Here is a 20152-nt window from a genome sequence, read left to right as displayed (position 1 = left end):
CCAAGCCTAAACAACAGATTCATTTATGTTTCAACAAGGATGCTCTCCAATTCCCTCTTCCCCTCCTCTCTCCTACCTGGCTAACAATGATTCCGGCTCTGTTGTTAACTGCAGATTTGCNTCTGATGGTAATCTTGTACAATATTTTAATAATTTTGTACATGAAACAAAGTTGTGACTGTGACCTGTCACATGAGCTCAGGTATGGAATTTTCAACTTGAGGCATCATGTTGGTGCTTGAACAGTTTCAGAATTTGGAGCATTTTGAATTTTGAGTTTTCAGATTAGGGGTGTTCAGCTTGTATTACCTATGTAAACAGCAAATCTTTAAGGATAAACAATCTAAGTTTTTAACCGTGGCTTTATAGGCGGAGGAACAATAGAAGAGAAATATTTTTCACACACTTTTATTTTTCGAAAGTTTTATGATCATTAGATTTACTTCTGTAATTTAGAAAAACAGGTACTGCTCCTGTCATTGAAAACAGAAATTGATATAAATTAGATGTAAATATTTAAGGGAAAGTAGAAATGGTTCATAGATGAACAAAAGCAAGGAGACCACAAGAATTCAATGCATTGCTAACAGCCTACCCTTTCCACAGAAGTGGGCTAGAATGAAGGGCTTATGCATCCCATGTAGGGTGGGGTGCTGACGGTGAGGATGGTTAGACTTAGGATATCTCGGTGGAAGGCCAACAAAGAAAAGGAGACGACTCGTCCTTGAAAGTTCACAATGATGTTACACACAAAGAGACTGGGAAGCATTTCTTGGGATAATCAATCTAAAAGCCATCAGGTGCTCTTAACTACACAGAGGAGGTAACCATGTGAGGAAATGGATGTGTTAATTTGTTTGACCACAAATGATTTCACTACGTACATATGTGTCAAAACATTATGGCGTACACCTTAAATATCTACAATTAAAAATAAAAGCAGGGTTTAGCATGACGCTGGGATTGGGTGGGGGGTGTGGAGGGGAGAAGCAGTTAAGAGCTGGCTACAGCTGTCTGTATCAAAATACAAAATGTTACTTTCTCTTTAATAACCCAAGCCACACTGTAAAACAAAACAAAGCAACAAAAAAAAAAAAANAACAAAAAAAAAAAAAAACAAAACTCTTTTGTGATTGCTGACTGCGTGCCTGATATGTGCTAGTCACTGTGCTGGATTGTTGTGGCTGCATAATTCATACCCTTCTATCTTGTTACCTCATATTGACTGAACTTGTATGATACTCGTTAATTACAGTGTCGTTGGCAGTGACATTGATAGTCTGATGCAAAGCAAAGATCCTGTTATAAGAGTGAACTTCTTCAGATTTCATTACAAAAGTTTTCAAGTAAGTGTCATTGAATCACCTATCAGTGTAACAGGAATCATATTGGATATGAGTCTGGAGCCCTGCTTGGTGTTTCGATAACAGCCTAGAACTCAATACATTGTTGTGCAATTACCAGTTTGCATGACTGTCTTCCTCCTGAATCTGGATTTTCTGGGCAAGGAAAAGTGCCTTTGAATTCTCAATGCCTAGCACAGTGACTGGCATACAACAGGTGATCAGTTGAAGAACTACATTAAAGTTGTTTCTCAAAAGAAATCTCAAATGCTTTGGTGAGGCTATCTCATGTCTACAATCTTTTATCTTATTTTACTTTATTTTTTTGAGATCGAGATGGAGTCTCACACTGTTGCCCAGGCTGGAGTACAGTGGTACAATCATAGCTCATTCACTGTATCCTTCGCTTCCTGGGCTCAAGCAATCCTCCAGTCTCAGCCTCCTGACTTCTGGTACGACAGGTGTGAACCACTTTGGCCTGCCCACAGTCATTTTTAAAAGTCTTACTCAAGGCTCATTACCAACAAGGACCAAGTCAGATCCTGAAGGTAGAGAACCTGGGTTTTCTTTCTAATACTGACGCTTAACAACTTGCCTGGCACATAGCAGGCCTAAGATAAAGATTTGCAGGCATGAATGGAAAGTTGGTTTCTCTCCATAAATAAAGGCACTCACACTCATTAAGAGAAGACTGTATTCCTTGTCCTAAACCTTATTTACTTGCTACCAGCCAGCCATTTAAAATGGGTGACCTGGGTCACAAGAGGAAGTAACTCAGCACCAGTGTGTTACTGCCATTAGATTCAAAGACTAAAATGACAGGGCCCTTTGTGATGGGTCACTGCACTGGACTTTGCAAAGAGTAGATTATTTGCTCAACTGATGCACCAATCCAATAGTAGTCCTAAATGTGATTACCCGCAAGGTGGAGAATGAGGAGCCTGTGATGCAGCTGAAAAAGAGCAGCATACAGGAAGAAGCACCCTAAAGCAAAATTGTGGCATTTTCCCCATTTGCCTCTAAACTTCTTTCTGCAGTCTTGCTCCTCCTTGAAGTACATCCTGCCGTTCACCCTCAGTCCTAGGTACTGACTCTTCTTACATGGTCTCCACTTGGAAGAAAAGTGGATGCTATAAGAGCAAATATGACAAGACTCTAGCATTGTGCTGTCTGCATGTAGCTATTTGCATTTATATTTAAAGCGATTAAAATTAAATAAAAATTTAAAATCTTATTCCTAAGTCTCACTAGCCACATTTCAAGTGTTCAGTACCCACATGTGGCTAGTAACTAGTATATTAAAGCAGCTCTAGAACATTCCCATCATTGTAGAATCTAGCACTTTAGTGAGCATCCCTGCAATGTTCTACCCAGTTGAGTAGTACACTTGTTGAATATGTGCAAATGAATAAATGAATTGAATTGAATATGGTAGAATCGACACTAGTGAGAGAGAGCCAAGAACTTTCAGAATCCCAACCATTGTGAATGGCTTTATAAACCCATACTTTAAAACACTGAATCAGAAAAGGTTACTCACCTCTTTTCACAAGATTTTGTGGGAGGATTAAACTTTTTATTGATTTACAAAGAATTGGTTATATTCTAAGGGAAGTTAATTCCATGAGTTTGTGCCAATACACTTTATTTGAAAGAATTGTGCTTAAAACCTGGATTAACATTTTATGTCCAGCATCGTAACAAAACAGTTACATGCAAACACATGCCTTTAAGTCCTCAAATGCAATCGCAACAAACAAAAATTGCCAAATGGGATCTAATTAAACTAAAGAGCTCTACACAGCAAAAGAAACTATCATGAAAGTAAACACACTGCCTACAACATGGGAGAAAATATTTGCAAATTATGCATCTGACAAAGGTCTAATATCCAGAATCTACAAGGAATTTAATTCTACAGGCAAAAACCAAATAATCCCATTAAAAAGTAGGCAAAATGCCTGAACAGACACTTCTCAAAAGAAGACATAAAAATGGCCAAAAAGCATATGAAAAAGAGCTCTATGTCACTAATCATCAGATAAATGCCAATCAAAACCATGATGAAATACCATCTCACACCAGTCAGAATGGCTATTATTAAAAAGTCAAAAAAGAAGAGACGTTGGAGAAAAAGGAGCACTTAGGCACTGTTGTTGGGAATGTAAATTAGTTCAGCCACTATGGAAAGTAGTTTGGAGTTTTTGCAAAGAGCTAAAAATAGAACTATCATGAGACCCAGCAATCTCATTACTAGGTATATACCCAAAGGAATATAAATCGTTCTCCCAAAAAGGCACATGTAGTCATATGTTGATCACAGCACTACTCACAATAGCAAACATGTGGAATCAATGTAGGTGCCCATCCATGGTGGATTAGATAAAGAAAATGTGGGTGGGGCGCGATGGCTCACACCTGTAATCCCAACACTTTGGGAGGCTGAGGCAGGCGGATCACGAGGTCAAGAGATAGAGACCATCCTGGCCAACATGGTGAAACCCCGTCTCTACTAAAAATACAAAAATAATTAGCTGGGCGTGGTGGCACATGCCTGTAGTCCCAGCTACTCTGGAGGCTGAGGCAGGAGAATTGCTTGTACCTGGGAGGTGGAGGTTGCAGTGAGCCAAGATAGCGCCACTGCATTCCAGCCTGAGCAACAAAGTGAGACTCCGCATTAACAAAAAAAGAAAGAAAGAAAATGTTGCATGTATATACCATGGAATACTCTGCAGCCATAAAAAATAACTAAATCATGTCCTTTGCAGCAACATGGAAGCAGCTGGAGGCCATTATCCTAAGCGAATCAGTGCAGAAACAGAAAACCAAATACTGCATGTTCCCACTTATACGTGGGAGCTAAGCATGGGGTAAGTATGAATATAAAGATGGGAATAATAGACACTGAGGACTACTAGAGGGGGAGGTAAAGAGTGAGGCAAGAGCTGAAAACCCACCTATTGGATACTATGATGTTCACTACCTGAATGATAAGGTCATTCATATCCCAAAGCTCAGCACCATGCAACATATCCATATACCCCTGAATCTAAAATAAAAATCGACATTTTTTTAAATGCACCTCTTAGCAACAAGTTTCTTGGACCTTCTTCTAAAGATTTTAATGTAAGGAAAGTACTCACCCTTTTTCCTCCAGAAAGGCTCTTTATAATAAACTATACACTTGATGACTGAACCCAAAGGTACACGAGTGATCATCTGGTTTCTCATCATTGGCAGAGGGGGATTGAAGTGAATCTTCATGTCCAGAACAGGAGGAACAGCACTGATCACATATTTAGCCTGAAAGAAAAGCAACGTGGTTAAACATTGTTGCCCTGTTGCTGTTGTTTTTTCCCAATGATTCTCATTCTATCTACCCTTTTTTCTGTCTCTTAAAGAAGTGAGAAGGATTTTGTTGAAACCTAAAGTAGCCCTAATTGTTCCTTAGTACAAAACCTCCAACAACTTCCCATTTCACTTAGAGTCAGAGCCAAGGTTCTCACCATCATCACCAGGGCCACACATGAAATGGACCTGTTATATCACTGATCTCACCTCCTGTTACTTTTGCCCTCACTCTTACTTCTGCCATTTTGATCACCTTGCTGTTCCTTGGCCACATCAGGCTTACTCCCGCCTCAGGGCCTTGGCACTGGCTGTTCCATTTCCTCCCAGGGAGCCACATGGCTCAATCCCTCGTCTTCTCCAATTCTCTATCAGATACCACCTCAGTGAGGCCTTCCCTGATAACCTTATTTAAATTTGCATAACCATTCTCCCATCCCACTTTCTGGTATGCCCTCTCCCCATCTCCCTGCTTGATTTTTTCCACACTAATTATCACTATCTGACATACTTTATATTTTAATTATATGTTTCATAATGATCTTTCTCCTTCACTAGAACAAGAATTGTATGTGGGCAGAGAATTGTATCTGTTTTGTTCAGGGTTATGTTCCTGACTCCTAGAATAATGTCAGGCACATAGGATGTGCTTGATATTTATGAAATAAATACTTTCTGTGTTTTTCTAATTACATAAAAGCAAAATACAGAGGATTGACAATACCTTTATATGTTTTTTAATTGTACTTTAAGTTCTGGGGTACATGTGCAGAACATGCAGGTTTGTTACGTAGGTATACACGTCCCACGGTGGTTGGCTGCATCCATCACCCTGTCATCTACATTAGAATACATTTATATGCTTTTATAAATCTTCCCCCACCCCAAATGTTCTGGTTCTCTTTTCCTTTTTTTCAGTTAGAAGTAGCTTTTTCACTTTTGGAAAAAAGACTGTGAAATGTGCAGTATTCTCGACTTCATTTGAACTTTGATTATCTATGAGCCTGTGGCCTCTTCCCACTTGTTTAAGTGTCTTGGTTACTCTGAGTGGAAAAAAAATCATACCAAAGTGCTTTTTCCATTCTCTCAGTCAACAATGACCACCACAGAAGACTTCTGTGACCAAATGTGGGGTGGGTTTTCCCCACACACGAAGCCAGAAAGCAATTCTACAGCAGACGCCAGCTGTGTGTCCTCTGACTGTAATTCAATTCTGACAGTATCTACCTGGAGACAGCTTCTGATCCTACATGTTGAGGGCTCAGTCTCCAAGACAGTCACCCACCTTCAGATGTCAGTCACAAGTATAGCTTCCAGATCTTCTGATCAATCTGCTTCAAGCCGATGTTCCTACACCCCTTCCTTGAGTTTGATTAATTTGCTACAGCAGCTCACAGAACTCAGGGAAACATGTTTATTGTTGTATTATAAAAAAAGATATATTGCAAAAGATACAGATGAAGAGGTCCATAGGACAAGGGATGTGAGAAGGGGCAAGGAATGTCCATGCCCTCCCCAGGCATGCCATTCTCAAGGAACCTCAAATTGTGCAGATATCCAGAAGCTCCCAGAACGAGGTCCTTTTGGGTTTCTATGGAGGCTTCATTATGTAGGTATGTTTGATTAAATCATTGACTACTGGTGATTGATTCAACCTTCAACCCCTTGCCTCATTCCTTCGCTGGAGTCTGGGGGTGGGATTGAAAGTCCCAACCCTCTAATCCTGCCATGGTCTTTCCTGTGACCAGCCCCTCCTGAAAGCTACATCAATCATTGGCATCACAGTACATCACTTTGGAGATTCTAAGAATTTTTAAAGTTGTATGCCAGGAAACTGGGATGAAGATCAAATCTATATTTCACGATATCACAGGTACCTCATACATCTCATGGTTTAGGGTCTCCACAAGCACATATTCTCCTGTCTGGTCAATGTAGATCACAGGCCTCTCCAGCTTCACTCGGTCCCCAAGGAGGTCCATTATCCGCTCAGTCACTTGACCAGATCCGCCCACAAATTTCCTCTCCTGGAAAGAGAAAAGGAGGTGGATAAGAAATGCAGGAATGGGCATAAACTTCTACATTGCTAATTGTCCTCACCTATCTTTACTCTGAGATGTATAACATTTCATTTTGCTGCTGTGACTAGTGTCTGCCACCATTGTTTTCTAACTAGGAATTGCTGTCTTTGGACAAAATTACAGGATTTCTAAGTTACTTTACAAGCTACGCTCTTGTAGATTCCTAGGCTCCAACCTTAGCTGGATATCTTCAGAGTGACCCTTGTGTTCCACTTTTCTGGTCACCATCCCTGCTGTCTGTCCTATCTGTAGTCTTTTGTTGGGAGCTGGTCCTGGTGAAGCTGGATCTAAAGCTCTGCCCTAGCGTGCCTGCACAGGCCTAAGCCTCCTTGCTTTGTGGCTCAAGTGCAGAACTTCCCTGCCTCCCACCATGTTCCCTTCCCCCAGGCCAGCCTACTCCCTGTGGCTGGCTGCCCATCTTATCCTGGGTCAGGTGCCTGCTGCCTCTGTAGTCACTGAAGTCGTTTCACCTCACTGTATGCATTTGCCCTGAGCCTTGCTAAAACTTCCAAAGTTCTACCTGGCTATGCACACAGTTGACCTGACTACCACCTCTGCAATTTCAGTTCAGCTAAGGTCAGAGAAGAAGGAGAAGGAGAAAAGAAGGAGGAGAAAGAGGAGGGGGAGGAGGAGAAGAGAAAGAAGAAGAAGAGGGAGAGAGAGAAGAAAGGAACATGACAACCAAGCAGATTACCTAAGAACTCTAATCTGTTCCTACTGTGCCTAGCACAGTGCCTTATATAGTGCCAGGACTCAAGAAATGAGCATTGAATGAATGAATTCCATGCGTAGTGTGTATTTTAAATTGAAAATGCATTTCTGACTTTCCTTTAGAAACCCTCCAAAAAGTGCTCAAGCTAAGCTTACTTCAGATGGTCTCCTACAAACTTGCCAAATAATAATTGAATGTATATCTAGACGGAAAATGGCAACAGTGCATAAAGAGAGATAAGCCTAGTTTTACAATTACGTTGTACACTGGGTTCTCAAAGTGGGTACCTGACAACAGACTGTGCCTTACAAGAACCACTTTAAGCTGCCATGGCAATGCTCTAAAAGCCACAAGTTTGTTTCCCACTTCAGCAGTTCATGATTGAAGTAGGGTGCTGATCTTTCATTTTAGTAGCAGTGTTTTTCCATCGGGACAGTGGGGGAATGGATGGGTACCTGTCCTCCATTGGTTGTCGACATGATTCTGGTTATGCCTCCACATTGCTTCACATACCACAGGAACCAGAGAGCAGAGACCTCATGGGTCTCTACAGTGACACACAAGTTCACAAAGAGAGTGGCAAGCTGCTTTGCAGATCTGCACAGGAAGAAACAAGAAGAAATTGGCAAATGCAGGAGAGCAGCTTCTTAATTATCTAAAAATTATTTGGGTAATAATATATTTTCTTGGTTAAGTTTAGGACAATGTGGTAAGGTCAAAAAATTGTCGCTAAAATCTAATATTACAAAAAACGACATCAGAGGTTTTTGAAATGTCAGATTATTTTCCATCTAAACAAAGCACCTTACTCAGAACCAGCTTCTATTCCAGATTCTGTGCTTTCATGATTTCTCGCTACATACCTGCTGCTCTTCCAGTGATTCCCATCTCAGTAAAAAGCACCACCATTTCCTCAACGACTAAAGCCAACACTCTAGAAAGCAAACATTATTTCTCTCTTTCCATCAACCTTCCCCTATCCAATTCATCAGGAAATCCCATTATCTCCCACCACATCACTCCACCTTTACCACAAATTTAGCATCCACCTCTTTCCAGGAGTGTTGCAATTACTTCCTCCAGACCGGCCTCTCTGCCTCCATTCATCCTCATTTGGTATCTATTCATCACAATCAAAGCCAGTGGCTTTTCCCTCCCTCCCTATTATGGTGCTGTCTCTGAAGTGTAAATCAAATCATGTCATTTTCTGGCTTAAAAAACCTCCAGTGGTATCCTGTTAAAACCAAAATAAGATTCAGATCTTACACCAGGGTTTCCAGAGCCCTAAGTGATCTAGCCCATGCCTACCTTTTCTGCCTGATCTTGTACCCACTTCTTTCCATTCTAATGTTTCCTTAGAAAGCCACGTTCTTGTTTGCCTATGAAAATGACCACTGGCTTCCATATTCCCAGCACCCTGACATTCTTTATCATTTTGCTACTGTATAGTATCTTTAGAACTCTTTTCACTGTCTAAAATTGTTTGATTATGGGTTTTTTGAATTGCTGCCTCCCCCCACTAGAATATCAACCTATGAGAACAAGGACTTTATGTTTCTCATTCACCATAGTGTCCCCTTTAATAAAATAGTGCCTGGAACTTTGTAAGCACTCAATAATTACTTGTTGCATGATTAAATGAATGAATGAATGATGAGAAATATCAGTTAAACATTATTTTTTAAACATCGATCACGTGCGAAGGTTATGCTATATGCTGTACCAAACACAAAATTAGTCACAGTTATCTATTCAGTTATTTTACTGCCTAACAGAAGACAAGCTCAAATAATGGATGAGGGGACCAGCAATTAGTACAGCATAAATGGGTAAGCTTTTGCTTAGCATTGGCAGGTAAATGATAACAGGTTATCACCTATCAGGAAGCACAACAGAAAGCAAACAATCTCATGCAATTTCGAGGATTCCATTATAGGGAGCACACCCTAAAATTCACCAGTAGTACTGTGCACTCTGGGATATCTTTAATAAGGTCCAATCCCCTTTTGACTTTGATGTGAAGTTTACATATTGTTAATCTGGTTATGTCTGAGGCAGAATTTTCCACCTGGTAATGGTGACAATGGGTGGAATAAATGATATTGTCTTCCATTTATTGAACTCTTTCTGCACTCCATTGTCTTTCAAATTATTACCTTGTTAAATTGTTGCAACAACACTATCAAATATCTATTATTTTCCCACAGTTCATATGCTAGAAAAGTGAGTCTTGGACAGTTTAGGAATACATAATGGCGCAACTCCAAACCAGATCATATTTGACTCAAAACTCATGCTTTTAATACCACAAAATGTTTTCTAATTAGTCAACTGACAACCTTGGAAGTGCAAATACTCACCAAGGGGCATCTCTCTACTTTACTGTATCTTGACCCTAGAAATTTGTAGAATCATGCCTAACACACATACCAGTTATTGACATTATTTGCAGCCATAACAACCTGACAGCCCATCTATTACAGTCTCCATTATTACAGCCTGTGAGATGGTGTCATATATACATTAAAGTGACTTACAGTTAGCTTTGTAAGATTTCTCATGATAATTGAATGAATGAAAATTGCTAATTCATGCCTTCCTTGCAGAAGCAATTTGTAATATCTAACTAAAACAAATATCCAGATGTCTATTTAAAATACTACTTCAAAGTAGTATTTTATTTCCTGCTTCCTAAAATCCTATTTCTTTTGTTCCTTATTTTATAGGTGAATTTAGGGGCATACAGTAAAGGGAGTAATAAATAACTAAAATTTAACATTGGCCCATTGGACAGCCAATTTTTAACAAAAATATTGCTGCAATTCTAGTTGTTATTGTTGCCAATTTGGTGGGAAAGAAATAATTCTGGTTTGAAATAAAGGGAAATCTAAAAGTAATTCTGAAGGGCCAGTCTATTCCTAATCCTTTATTTGAATTTACTCCAGGAGCTTCAGTAAGAAAAGAAATAAGAACAATATTTGAAGGATGGAAGGTCAAGGAAGCTAGTGCAATAATATTTCCGTATTTTTTGCCCTGTTGACTTTTTAAAAGATAAATGTTATAGTATTTTCCTACATGAAAAATACATGCACATTATATAAAATTTGGAAAGTTTATAAGATAAAAAGATAAGAGAACGAATATATTCCATATTTCTGCCCCTCCAGAAGATAATTATTAGTCCCATTTTGATGCATTTTTTTCTAAGTATAGGATTTTTTTTAAAAATGTTTTTACATAGCTATGATCACATTAAAAATACAATTCATGTTTGTGAAGGGCACTTTGTAAACAATAATAACTGATAGAATAATCAACATTAGTGTTGGAATGTATGATTTTGCTTTAGTTTAAACAATAATAGGTTGGATATTCTGGGGATTACTTCATTTAAATACAGGAAATAATACTGTGTGTATCTTGCTTGGGAAGAGTTAGAAGATTGTCTTGTGTTCTTATATTCCTAACATCTCAGAATACATTGTTTTGTCAAATGACAACTTAGAATATTCACTAATGGAGGACTAGGCCAAGGGCTATGATAGAAAATGTCAGGTCCCTGTGATCCCAAAGAAATATAATTGATTTTATAGTCAAGAAACTTAAAAGTTCTCTGGGGAGAAAAGACCTAACTGAATTTACTAAAAGCTTTTCATAACAGGAGTTATAAGACAAATACAGATAATTATATACTTATATTTTGAAAATCTAAAGCATATAATTTAAAAATAAATACTACAATTTTGTTTCAATTAAAATAAATTATATTGCAAACTACATTCTCATAGAAGTGTTAAATAGCATTAGATAAATGTTTAAAAGAATATGATTAGAACAGGCATTGATTTCATGACATAAAAGGATTTTACTATTCCAGAATTGGTTGCTTTCAAAGGTTGAAGACATAAGAGAGGCATAAAGATGTTTATTATAGAGTATTGTATAATAATAACAAAAAACTGAAATGGTAATGTGTTCAACACGATGATAATGAACAAATGCATTATACATTCATTTTCCATGGGATATTCTAGTACCATGAAATATGATGTTTAAAAAATAATTTTTAATGATGTAATGGTTTTAAGCATTTTAAAAATAAATGTTTGCATGGTAATATTAAATGTTAAAAACATTTTGATGGATGTCCATTGCTTTTGCAGTGCATAAATAAATAGCTGTTTTTAGAAATGAGATCATACACCATACCAAAACAACCTGCTTTTCTGTGTGTTTAATATTACTATTTTCTTCAGTCACTAAATATTCCTCTACAACACGACTTTTTAAAACCCTCAAGTATTGCATTTTTAAAATGTTTAATACTTCATTTTGCCAATCTTCTATTATTGGGCTTTCAGATCCTCTCTTTTAAAAATAATGCTTTGAATCTGTCTCTTTCACTCTTTCTCCCTCTCTCCTTCTCTCCCTTTATGCCTCTCTCTCTCTTCTTTTGTCTCACTTTCTTAAAGTTAAATTATAAGAAGCTGAATTTTTATATAGAAAAGTATATAAATTTTATGTCTTTTCATTATTTTCATTCTTTAGATTCAGATATTCTAAAAGCTTGTTTTTACTTATAGTTGGCAGTGAATGAGTACCTAAGAATGAAGAAATTAACCCCAGAGCCAAACATATTCTCAACTAATGCTCTTTAGCAAGACAGAACAGTCTCCTTGAATTTGGCTTCCATTTCTCTTACATGGTTTACCACAAATTTACCGTGTGTTTGAATTGGAACCGTCAGAATCCTTTCCATTTTCCCTGCTGTCCAAGAGCAGTGTGACCCCTCCATGTGGTCTGTCTATACTGCCTCCGCAATTTCTCTACAGTTTCCAGTTCTGCCAACAAGAATTTAATGCTTAACTTATGCGTACCTGTTTGTTCACTAAAGGGAAGCAGTCCTCCAGTCACGTTTCCCCTGTAGTTGGGAACTTTTTAGACAAAGGCTTTAGAGGTTCTTCTTTAACTCCTTGAAGGGTTGCACTACATCACATAAGGTGTTGCAATGCAAATGTGCAGGCTAACCATGTTCACATTTGACCACCAGTGAGGAATACAAAAATTGTCCTACATCAACAACTTGACAAATGAGAGCTTTAAGCTGATGGTCTTTAAGCTGTTTTAGATAAAGAAGGTGGTACCTTCTAGTCTGTTCTGAGGACTTCGTAGGGTAATATCATCTTTGTGATATAAAACTATTCCAAAGAAATAAGTTGTATGTACAGATATGTTTAGGGTAAGAGCCAATTCCAATGTTTTTCAGCATTCCACTTGGCTGGTGGTGTGGTTTTAGACACAAAGCAGCTACTTGTCCCATACTTGTTGAATGGTATTGCTAAAGAAACCTGAAAGGTGGTCACAATAAATGCCTGTGCCTAATCGCAAGACTTACTTAGTCCAGCAGACCTTGTCCAACAGCTCCTTCATTGTCATGTGGTCCCATTCTTCTGCATGGGGAGCCTTCCATGGGGCATCACTGGGAATCTACATTCAGATGAGGATTCAAAGGAGAAAGACAGATGTAATTTTCCATGTTATTTTATTTATTTTTGTAATTTTCCATTTTAAATAAGCAGTCAAATAGTATTAAAAACTAACTTCAAGAAGAAAAATGTTGTCTTCCAAATTCACCCAATATTGCTTTTACTGCATAATCAATGCTGTCTATGTAGCTTTCCTATTATAAATCCATACCACTCAAGCCATATTTAATTTATGATAACACTTCCTGCACAATAAATAGAGGCATGTTGTAACTGGGCTATTTCTAGATACAGATTCCTAAGTTACTAACTTCCAGAGAACATTCATAAATTTAACTCTTTAACAAGGATCACAGAGCTGCAGCAAATCATATCTATGGAATTTTCAGTTAAGCTTTATGTGTGTTCAGGAAAAGAAAAGCAAACACCACATGTTCTCACTCATAAGTGGGAGTTGAACAATGAGAACACATGGACACAGGGAGGAGGACATCACAAACTGGGGCCTGTCGGGGGTGTGGGGGCAAGGGGAGGGAGAGCATTAGGACAAATACCTAATGCATGCAGGGCTTAAAACCTAGATGATGGGTTGATAGGTGCAGCAAACCACCATGGCACATGTATACCTATGTAACAAACCTGCACGTTCTGCACATGTATCCCGGAACTTAAAAGAAAAACAAAAAAGCTTTATGTGTGCTTACTTATGACTTGTTTGGGCATCGTGGTGAATCAAAGACCCAGAAGTCTAATTTTGCTATGTACCCAAGATTTACAAAATTTGAAACATAATTCCAAGAAGGCTGAGTGACATCCAATCTTCTCCCCACTCATCATTAGTATACAAATATCAATCTGTTTGACATCTTATTCTTGTAGAGGTTAGAAAAAAGTTCATTCATTCATTTCACAAATCTTTACTAACTGTTACCATATGCTCACAATGTGCTAGGCATTAGAGATATATTGTACTTTCTTTCTTTGAAGGACTAAACTTATCACAAAAAAATACAAATACAGTCAAAGAAGTTTTACCTCTCGCCCCATGTCATCCAATGTCCTCCACAAGTTGTTATAATCTAAGTAGGTAATTGGATTCCACACAGGTGGGAGTGGCCCTCTGAAGGGGTATGATTTGCCCTGTGAGGTACAAGATATTTTTAAAGGGAAATATTTACAATGTAAAAGTAGGTAATCTGCTAAATTGGTAAATGCCTGCAAGCAAAATCATGTGAGTTATCAATATGTGATATACACTCAAGTTTTTAGCTCCTTGTGTCCTTAGAACCCCATCTAAGATTTTGGCATAGAGATTTCCAGCAAAATTCTCTGTTAAGTTCACTACCACATCGAGCACAGTAAAGAGATTTATCTCTGAAATTGGAGCCCTTACCATATAAAATTTAAATACCAGTATATAAATGAAGTTAAACTAAGGAAATCTTATTTGCCAATGATACTTGCAAATATCTCAGAGTCAGGAGCCTCTGTGTGCCTAGAGAGTCAGAAAATTATAACTATAAGCATGATACAACTTAGAAGCGGATGAAAAACCAATCACAAGAATGCAACCATCTGTTAGACGAACCACAAAACAGGGCCCAGAAAGCTTTCCCAAGGACTCAGATGTGCTAGGTCAACACAGGAGTTCCCAGAGATCAGCAAAGTCAAAGCAGAAAGGTTAGACAACTTGAAGCTTCACTTCCAGACATGTTTATACCACCTGGTTCTTCCTGCAGGGATAGCTTGACACAGAGGTAAAGGGATCACATTGTTCCAAGGATTAAAAATTAATAACCTCTGGGAGAATTAACCTGTTGATGGTGCTTAAGAGACATACAAAAAAAAAAAAAAAAAAAAAAAAAAAAAAAAAAAAAAAAAAAAAAAAAAAAAAAAAAAAAAAAAAAAAACACTTTGAGTCAATTTGAAAACCTGACTCAGAAGCCAGGCTGTGCATTCTGACAGCATCTTTCAACCGAATCAGAATAACTTAAGGTCCACAGTCAATGAAAACTTCCCCAAAACTCTGAGTTATTCAACAAAGAAGCACCTTGTGTTGATGCTGTAGGCAGAGAAACTAGAATTGTGAAATAAGAGGTTTCATATTTGTTCTTGTATTAATTCTGTGGCCATGTTGGTCTTCTCTCTCCAACAAGGCCATAAGATTCTCAGGGAAGGGTTGAGATACAGCCTTACGTTTCTTCTCAGCCAGGATTCCTTAGAGAAACAGAACCAACAAGAGATAGATAGATAGATGGTTAGATAGATAGATAGATACATTCATACATACACAGATACATAGATATAGAGAGTTGATATAGATATAGATGGAGAGAGAGACAGAAACAGAGAGAGAAACAAAGACAGAGAGAAGGATTCAGATTTATTTTAAGGAATTAGCTCATGTCGATTGAGAGGGATGGCAAGTCCAAAATCTGCAGGGTAGGCCACGGACCCAGGGAAGAGTTGCAGTTTGACTTCAAAGGGAGTCTGCTGGCAGAATTCCTTTGGCAGAATTCCCTCTTTTCCTGGGAGACATCAGTCTTTTTCTCTTAAGGACTTCAACTAATTGGATGAGGTCCATCTGCATTACAGAAGGTAATCTGCTTTGCTCAAAGTCTACTGATTTATACGTTAACCTTATCTTAAAAATAGCTTGACAGAAACATTAGAATAATGCTTGTCCAAATATATAGCCAAGTTGACACATAAAATTAACTGTCACACTTCTTAATTAACATTCTTGAGGTGTAATTTATATACAATGTACTCAGTTTAGTTTAGTTTCCATATTTTGTTTTTTATAGTTAAAAGTTATTTTTTCAATTTTAACCTGCCATTTAAACTGCATATATTTATAATGTACAACATAATATTTTGAAATATGTATGTGGAATGGCTAAATTAAGCTAATTAACATATGCATTACCTTACATACCTATCATTTTGCGAGGTGAGAACACGTAAAATCTATTCTCTTAGCAATTTTCAAGAGTACAATACATTGTTTTTAACTATAGTTACTATGTTGTACAATAGATCTCTTGTACTTATTTCTCCTATCTAACTAAAATTTTGTTTCCTTGGACCAATATCTCCTCAACAATGTACCCACATTAAATAATTTAACATGCAATTTGGGGAGTTTCGACACATGTATACACCTATGTAACTACCACTCCAATCAAGATAGAAAACATTTCCATCACTCCAGAAACTTCCCTCTTTCTGCTTTCTAGACAATCCCTGTCCCCTTTCTGGCCCTGGGCAACCACTGTTCTGTTTTCTGTCACTATAGATTGTTTTTGCCTGTTTTAAAAATTTTTATATGGATTCATACAATATGTACACCTTTGTATCTGGCATCTTTTACTCAGCATGATATTTATGAGATTTGTCCAAGTTTCCATTTGTCCCTTTTTATTGCTAAGTAATAGTCCATTGTATGGATATTCCATGGTTTGTTTTGCCTGTTAATAACTATTTCTAGTTTTGATCCACTGTGAACCAAACTGCTATGAACATTCATGTACAGGTCTTTTTATGTACATATGTTTGTTCTTTTCTTGGCTAAATGCCTAGTAGTGGAATGGCTGAGTCACATGGTGGGTGTAGGTTTAACTTATTTTTTTATTGCATTTTAGGTTTTGGGGTACATGTGAAGAACATGCAAGATTGTTGCATAGGTATACACGTGGCAGTGTGATTTGCTGCCTTCCCCCCCCTCACCTATATCTGGAATTTCTCCCCATGCCATCCCCACCCTCCGCTGTCCCTCCCCTATTTCCCCCCAACAGACCCCAGTGTGTAGTGCTCCCCTCCCTGTGTCCATGTGTTCTCATTGTTCAACACCCGCCTATGAGTGAGAACATGCAGTGTTTGATTTTCTGCTTTTGTGTCAGTTTGCTGAGAATGATGATTTGCAGGTTTATCCATGTCCCTACAAAAGACACGAACTCATCATTTTTGATGGCTGCATAATATTCCATGGTGTATATGTGCCACNGTTCAACACCCGCCTATGAGTGAGAACATGCGGTGTTTGATTTTCTGCTCCTGTGTCAGTTTGCTGAGAATGATGGCTTCCAGGTTCATCCATGTTGAAACCCTGAATAGACCAATAACAAGGTCTGAAGTTGAGGCAGCAATTAAGAGCCTACCACCCAAAAAAAGCCCAGGTCCAGACGGGTTCACAGCCGAAGTCTACCAGACATACAAAGAAGAGCTGGTACCATTCCTTCTGAAACTATTCCAAATAATCCAAAAAGAGGGAATCCTTCCCAAATCATTTTATGAAACTTTTGAAGTTTAATAGTTTTCCACAGGTGTTGCACTGCTTTACATTACCAACAGCAGTGCATGGAAGTTCTAGTTGATCAGCATACTGACACTTGCTGACTTTCTTTTATGCTTTATGTTTTAAATATAATTTCTATTTTAAGTAATGGTTGTTTCACAAAAAAAGTTGTAAAGATAGTACAGAAAGTTCCCATATACCTTTCATCTAGATTTCTCTAATGTTAGCATCTTACATTACATGGTACATTGATTACCAAGACCAGGAGATTGACACGGGTACATCACTATATACTAAACTTCAGCTTTTATTTGGATTTCATGCACATATCCACCAAATATCCTTTTTCTGTTGTAGGATCTCATCCAGGACATCACATTGCACTTAGTTGTCCTGTCTTCTTAGTCTCCTATGCTCTGTGATAGTTTCTCAGTCGTCCCTCATTTTTCATAACCCCAGAAGTTTGAAGAATACTGGTCAGATATCTGGTAGAATATCCCTCAATCTGGATCTGTCTGAAGTTACTTTTTTCATTTTTAGATTGGGACTATGAATTTTGGGGAAAACTACCACAAAGACCAAATGCTCTTGTCATCGTGTCACCTCAAAGGGCATGTGATATCAATATGACTTATCACGGATGATGCTAACCTTGATTCCTTGGTTAAGGTGGTGTCTGTCAGGTCTCTCCACTGTAGAGCTGCTATTCACCATCTTCCATGTTCTGTTCTTTGGAAAAGAGTCATTAAGTTCGGACCATCCTCAAGAGGGGATGGTGGGAGCTAACCTCCACTTCCTAGAGAGGGAGAATCCCCACACATTTTTTGAATTATTTTCTAAGGAAGATTTTCCTCTTTCCCACCTTTGATTCGCTTATTCAATCATTTATTTATAACAGTGAACATATATATATCACTGCACTCCACACTGGGCAACAGAGCAAGACTCTGTCTCAAAAAAAAGAATATATATATATACACACACACACACACACACACACACACACACACACACACATGTATTTTATACCTTGTATTATAACCTAATACTATATTACTTGTTTGTCGCTTATTCTACTTCTGGGCACTCCTCCAGGTCAGCGCCTGTGTCCCTTTCACATGCCTTCATCCTTTTGTCTGTTGAGCATTTTTTTTTTCATTTCTGGCACTAGAGGATTCTCCAGACTAATCTATTTTCTCTGTCCAAGCCCTAAATCTGTCATTTGTCCAAGAAGCCTTTCCTTTTATCAAGAGAATGGTATTTAGAAGCAACTTCTGGCTGCTGAGTGCATGCTGGTTTTGTTTTATAATCAGCTTTATTGAGAAATAATTCATGCTCCATACAACTTGCATGCTGACCTGAAAACCTCCACTTATCCTTTCTCCATCAGAGTTCAATATATAATACTTGCTCAGCAGAAACCTGTGGATTGATCCAGGGATCATTCTTCACAAAGAAAAAGTCAATCCTCATTCTAGCTCTGCTTCTCCTAAGCTAACTGTCACAGAGTAAGACAGTTGTGTAATCTTCCAGGCCCCAGAGAGCAGTCTTTGTAATTCAACATCTATTGACTCCATCATCTTCTTCCAGAAAGTATACCCAGATTATACTTCCAGAAAGTATACCCAGATTATTATAAATAGTTGGGCTGGGTGGTCTTCTCAGTGTCCCAGAGCTTTTTGTTTCTCTTTCATCTGCCACTAACTCCACTGCACCAGTTTCATGCATGTACTATTCTATGTCATTCATTGGGCCCTGCTCTGCAAGAGCATGGGCTCTGGAGCCAGTCTCCCTGGGTTGAGTCACAGTCTGTCACTCACTAGCTCTGTTAAGTTGCTTAACCTCTCTGTGTTTCAATTAACTCACCAGTGAAATGTGATCATAGTAACTATCTTGGAGGCATGTTAGAAAGATGAAGTGTGTTCATACATGTAAGTCACTTTGAACAGTGGCTGGCATGTTGTAAGTTCTCAATCAATGTTATTACTGCAGCTGCTACTATTGTAATTATAATCTTTGTATGCCTAGGACCTGCTGGCAGAGACTACTGGCACAGAGTAGGTTCACAGTACATGCTTGATATCTTCTCAGCTGTGTGACCTTGAACTCGTCATTTATTTGAGACACAATGTCCTGATTTTTAAACTATCTTGTACTTTGGTTCCTTATGTTATAACTATCTATTCTACTTGTTTTTAAGTCTCCCCTTGAACCCAGACCCACTCTGGTCTCTGCAGATCCCTATCAGCAGAGTAGTGCCCAACCCTGCCTCCTCAATACGATGCACTTGTACAAAGTGGGTGTGGGACAGAACTCAAATAGCAAAGAACCAAATCAAGCTGCACATTGAGGGCAATGTGCATCTACTACTGGTGCACACGCTCATCTTTCTGGACTATCAGTGTGGTGTTTTGCCCATAAGTAAAGGGAATCACAAAGAGATAAAACCATAAGCAGTTGAATAGCCACATCATAAGTTGGAAGAACAGCATATTTTTGCTTGAAAATCCATTAAGAAAAAAATAGAGTGGAAGAAATTAGTATTCAGCCAAACAATTTAATTATGTAGGGCTTTTTGTTTGCTTGCTTTCACAAACACATTGGTTCTGCCAGAAATCACCACCAGATGATTTGAAGCAGAATGTGAGCCCAGCAGATGTGGTTAATTACTGTCTGTCTGTTACTGCACAGATCTGCTCCAACAACCATGGTAGCTCCTGGAAACATAAAGACAATTGATTCAGAAAGTGAGAGCTCACTCTGACACATGGGGCTTGGCCTGGGAAAAGGTGAAGGACAGCTTTTGGATCAAGGCAGAGTTAACTAACTGACCATGACCAGCATGTGGAGCCCTGACCAACAAAAGCATTCTGAGCATCCTTCTA

The 20152-nt window shown here is 38.4% G+C and overlaps 1 protein-coding gene and 1 long non-coding RNA gene across 4 annotated transcripts in view; both read right to left on the bottom strand.

The window, feature by feature from the left end:
- MAOB (monoamine oxidase B) overlaps positions 1–20152 on the bottom strand; it is a 113052-nt gene that overhangs the window by 19406 nt on the left and 73494 nt on the right. For all 3 annotated transcript variants that reach the window (XM_017502061.1, XM_017502062.2, XM_017502064.2), the window contains 5 exons: positions 14006–14110; positions 12880–12971; positions 7940–8081; positions 6569–6718; positions 4487–4646 (listed from right to left, as the gene is read on the bottom strand). In XM_017502061.1, coding sequence (XP_017357550.1) covers positions 4487–4646; positions 6569–6718; positions 7940–8081; positions 12880–12971; positions 14006–14110 — 649 coding nt within the window. The remainder of the gene's footprint in view (positions 1–4486; positions 4647–6568; positions 6719–7939; positions 8082–12879; positions 12972–14005; positions 14111–20152) is intronic.
- LOC119467440 overlaps positions 19330–20152 on the bottom strand; it is a 4401-nt gene continuing 3578 nt past the window's right edge. Inside the window, exon 3 of the long non-coding RNA XR_005195975.1 lies at positions 19330–19342. This is a non-coding gene — a long non-coding RNA (uncharacterized LOC119467440). The remainder of the gene's footprint in view (positions 19343–20152) is intronic.

This window comes from Cebus imitator, unplaced genomic scaffold (assembly GCF_001604975.1).
Source record: "Cebus imitator isolate Cc_AM_T3 unplaced genomic scaffold, Cebus_imitator-1.0 Scaffold289, whole genome shotgun sequence".
Classification (NCBI taxonomy): Eukaryota; Metazoa; Chordata; class Mammalia; order Primates; family Cebidae; genus Cebus; species Cebus imitator.
Note: the sequence above shows the minus strand (reverse complement) of the source record. Positions and strands in the feature narration are given on the sequence as shown.